This window comes from Limulus polyphemus, unplaced genomic scaffold, assembly GCF_000517525.1.
Source record: "Limulus polyphemus unplaced genomic scaffold, Limulus_polyphemus-2.1.2 Scaffold1928, whole genome shotgun sequence".
NCBI classification, from domain to species: Eukaryota; Metazoa; Arthropoda; class Merostomata; order Xiphosura; family Limulidae; genus Limulus; species Limulus polyphemus.
Genome location: NW_013667538.1, coordinates 133,605 through 137,413, shown reverse-complemented (window position 1 = coordinate 137,413; position 3,809 = coordinate 133,605). Strand labels below are relative to the sequence as shown.

Genomic DNA, 3,809 nt, shown 5'->3' with positions numbered 1-3,809 from the left:
AACATCATGAAAATTAAACCTTATTTCCAATAAGCAATCCTGAAAAATATTTGGGGGTGCTTAACTTTTTTCCAGGTGTATAGTTAGTAACAACTGTGGACGAAATGTTATTGTTAATAAACCAATTAAGTTTAAGAGGCATTAGAATATCGAACAATAATTCTGCAATTATATATAACTAACTACTAATTTGCTTTCTTAACCACGCAAGTGAACTGATAATCGTATAAAAAAAAATTGGTCAAAAAAGTAGTTGAGATGTTTTCGTTGCATCAATTTAATAGAAAGAACTGTTCTTTGTTCCCAACTTTCCATAATTAAACATTTACTGAAATGCTCAGTTTAATTCTTCTAAATGTGGTGCGAAATGCTTGAAACGTACGTAAAATAAATAATTTAATTTAAATAAATGAAAAAAGATTCAGAATTATGATTGAAATAAATCCGTTAATTCTTGGTAGGTTTGAACGAGCCTAGGGTTGCTTCTGACGGATCCCCTCTACCTAGTGCACGAGAAGTCTCCGTTACAGCGTCTCCAGACGCGGACCTTCCTCACCGAAGTCTTACTTTACTTACAATGCAGTTTGCTCAGTTTCTAGACCATGATTTAACCCTAGTGGGTTTAACAAAAGGTAAGTAGATGAGCTAGGTTGGAATGTATGAAAATAATCATCACTAAAAATCTACCCTACTTTAAAAAATAAAATAAAACTATGATTTAGTGACGTATCGCTTAGCACCCCAATCTTTAAAATTAAACAAAAGGCTTCGGAAAGAGAGAGGCTAATCGTAAGATACCTTTTGAGGTTAGTTGTAATTATAGTGAGTAAGTACACTGGTAAATGATGGCAACTAGTACGTGTTCTGCAGGACGTGTCACATTGGCCATTTTTGCCCCAACCTCCTCACTTTGGTCCACTGACTTGGGAGGAAGACCAGATATACGATTGCTTTTCGAATGTTAAATGTTGTTTGCTCGATGTTCATAAGATGTACAATTATGAATGTATAAAACTTCTAGTACTTCATGTTGATTGATTTGTATTAACGTCTTCATTATATTCGTGGGATGATTTTGTACGAACTATTTATGGTTCTTTGACAAATTATGTACTCGCCCAATTATTTAAAATATTGGTTTTAACATAAATGATAATCAAGAGAAACATTAGTGTGACTAAAATTATACTAATCATTATAATTATCCACCAGCACGTGATGGCAGTGGTATAGTATGCTGCAAAGAACAGATTTTAAAGAATATCAAGCTACGCCATCCTGCATGCTTCGAGATCGCCATTTCTAGAAATGACCCCTTCTTCTCACGCTTTGGTGAAACTTGCATGGAATTTGTGAGATCTCTTCCAGCGCCCCGACCACGTTGTTCTTTTGGTGAGTTTACAGAAACTATTTTAACCCATCTAAATTTTTGGTAAACAGAAATAAAGTACCTTTTAATACTGTTTGTAAGGTGCCGCTAATAGCTTTTATTTACTTTCAACCTTGTGGTTAAGATGGTAAACTCGTGGGACGGAAGCCCAGAGTCGAACATGGCCCACTCTTAGCCGTGTGGACATTATAAGGTGAAGGCTAATCCTACTATTCATTGGTAAAGAGTAGCCTACGAGTTGGCGGTGGTTGCTGCCGGCTGGTTGCTTTTCCTTTTGTTGGCAATTCAAAATTGGAGACAGCAGCAGAAATAAAAGCAATCGAGTTTTCCTAAAAATATTACATATTTTATTTCAAATATTTCATAATATTTATCCTAAATATTGTATTTAAAATATTTCAAACCTTAAAGTGGCTTTTACTACTCTGAGTTACAACACTGATAACGATTATTATTATTATTTCCGTTAGGGCCACGCGAACAGTTAAATCAACTTACGGCTTTTATTGATGCATCTAATGTTTATGGGTCTACCGAAGAAGAGGAAAGAGACCTTCGTAGTTTCCAAAATGGTAGGTGTATGAGGTATTCTCAGGTAAGACTATTTTTACACTAGCAACAAGATGGTAGGTGTATGTGGTATTCTCAGGTAAGAATTTTTACACTAGCAACAATATGGTAGGTGTACGTGGTATTCTCGGGTAAGACAATTTTTACACTAGCAACACGATGGTAGGTGTATGTTGCTATTCTCGGGTAAGACAATTTTTACGATAGGAACAACACAGTAGGTGTATGTTGGTATTCTCGGGTAGGACAATTTTTACGCTAGGAATGAGACTGTAGGTGTATGTTGGTATTCTTGGGTAAGACAATTTTTACACTAGCAACAAGATACGTCTGTAGATTAACGAGATCTTAACAAGGTGAGTATGACCGAAGCACTAAAATGTAATGAAACTGGTTGAGTTCGTGAAAAGGAAACGGAGCGCACACAATGAACCAACGCATTGTGTGCACTTGCTTTTGATGCTGTACTCTCTTTTACTGGATCTGAAGTGTTCTTTTTCCAAATTGCACTCTGATTATTTCCACCAGACTGGCTAAATCTAACATTACGCGTTAAACCCTGTAACGTCAAACTTAACCATAGCAACTTGCTCTATCCACGTGACTAATTATCGTTTTCAAGCGTAAAAGATGCTGCAATCAGATCTACTGTTGAAAGACACTTTTATTACACACACTCGTGCACACGTTCAACTTTACAACCACACCCACCAATGGCAAACTGTGATGTAAATAGAATGACAAGGAACAAAGATAGCTAGAACAAAAACAACATAACTACTTCCTTGGCCACGTGTTACGTGAAGACTGTCTGTACATATCTAGAATAACTGACAAATTCCGATAAAATACGATATTAAAATAATAACGTAGAATATGTGCATACCATATGTCAAAGAATTATTTAACAGAGCAGTTACTGGAATTATTCAACGACATCATAACATTCCTAACGTAGCCGAAAACTATTTGGTGTTTAGCTCTTTCTAATTAACATTTAACGCTTCTGGTAACCTTTCAATGCGTATCATTTTATTCCTCCAGTTATCTAATGTGATGTGTCTAATTCTGTATTACGCGGGAAAAGGATCTAATGAGAGGCCTCGCACTCCAAGCGAGTGTTCTAATTTAGCTGAAGGCCACTTGTTAATTACTCAAACTACCACGTTAACTTTGCCTTTGCACACTGTTGTACAAGAACCTCTAACGTGCTTTGTGTATTTACTATATACTTTAATGTATTTATTTTAATCAGGTAAATTTTCAAATAAGTTTTCATGTAACTCGAAACTTTGTTCTGTGTACTCAAGGGTTGTTCGATTGAATATTATGAACAAAAATTGTTTATGCATGCATATAAACCTTTCACTGTGTTCTACGTCTGTTTATGCCCAGTTAAAGTATTAACACTTTAATTTACCTTAATATGAATTGAAATCATAAAATACTTATTATGTAACTGTCCTATTATGTAATTAATCTTGACATGTTTCTTTGCAGGCTTGTTGCGTGTTTCTAAGTTAGGGAATGTTGAACTTCTACCTAAAGAAACTGATGAGAATGCAGAATGCGAAAGAGCTCAGGCCAACTCAAACTTTCTATGTTTTAAAGCAGGTAAAAAGTAACTCCCACTATCCAGAATGTAGCAGTTGGAAAGTAATTCTTATTCGAAGGGCTTAATTTGCCCGGAGGAACTCGTGGCTGATAGTGTATTGTAGAACGTAATATGTAACACGAGCAGGGGAAGAGTGTAGAATCGAGAACTAGCACGTGCTCATTAAAAATACCCAATATCACTTGCTAATACTCATTACGTTATAATTTAGGATAAAGTGTACAATGTTTCAGT

General features: G+C 35.6%; 1 protein-coding gene across 2 annotated transcripts in view; it reads left to right on the top strand.

Annotated features, from left to right (window-relative positions):
- LOC106465386 (chorion peroxidase-like) overlaps positions 1-3,809 on the top strand; it is a 64,135-nt gene that overhangs the window by 22,370 nt on the left and 37,956 nt on the right. For both annotated transcript variants that reach the window (XM_022393284.1, XM_013925610.2), the window contains exons 8-11: positions 462-632; positions 1,213-1,392; positions 1,861-1,962; positions 3,461-3,574. In XM_022393284.1, coding sequence (XP_022248992.1) covers positions 462-632; positions 1,213-1,392; positions 1,861-1,962; positions 3,461-3,574 — 567 coding nt within the window. The remainder of the gene's footprint in view (positions 1-461; positions 633-1,212; positions 1,393-1,860; positions 1,963-3,460; positions 3,575-3,809) is intronic.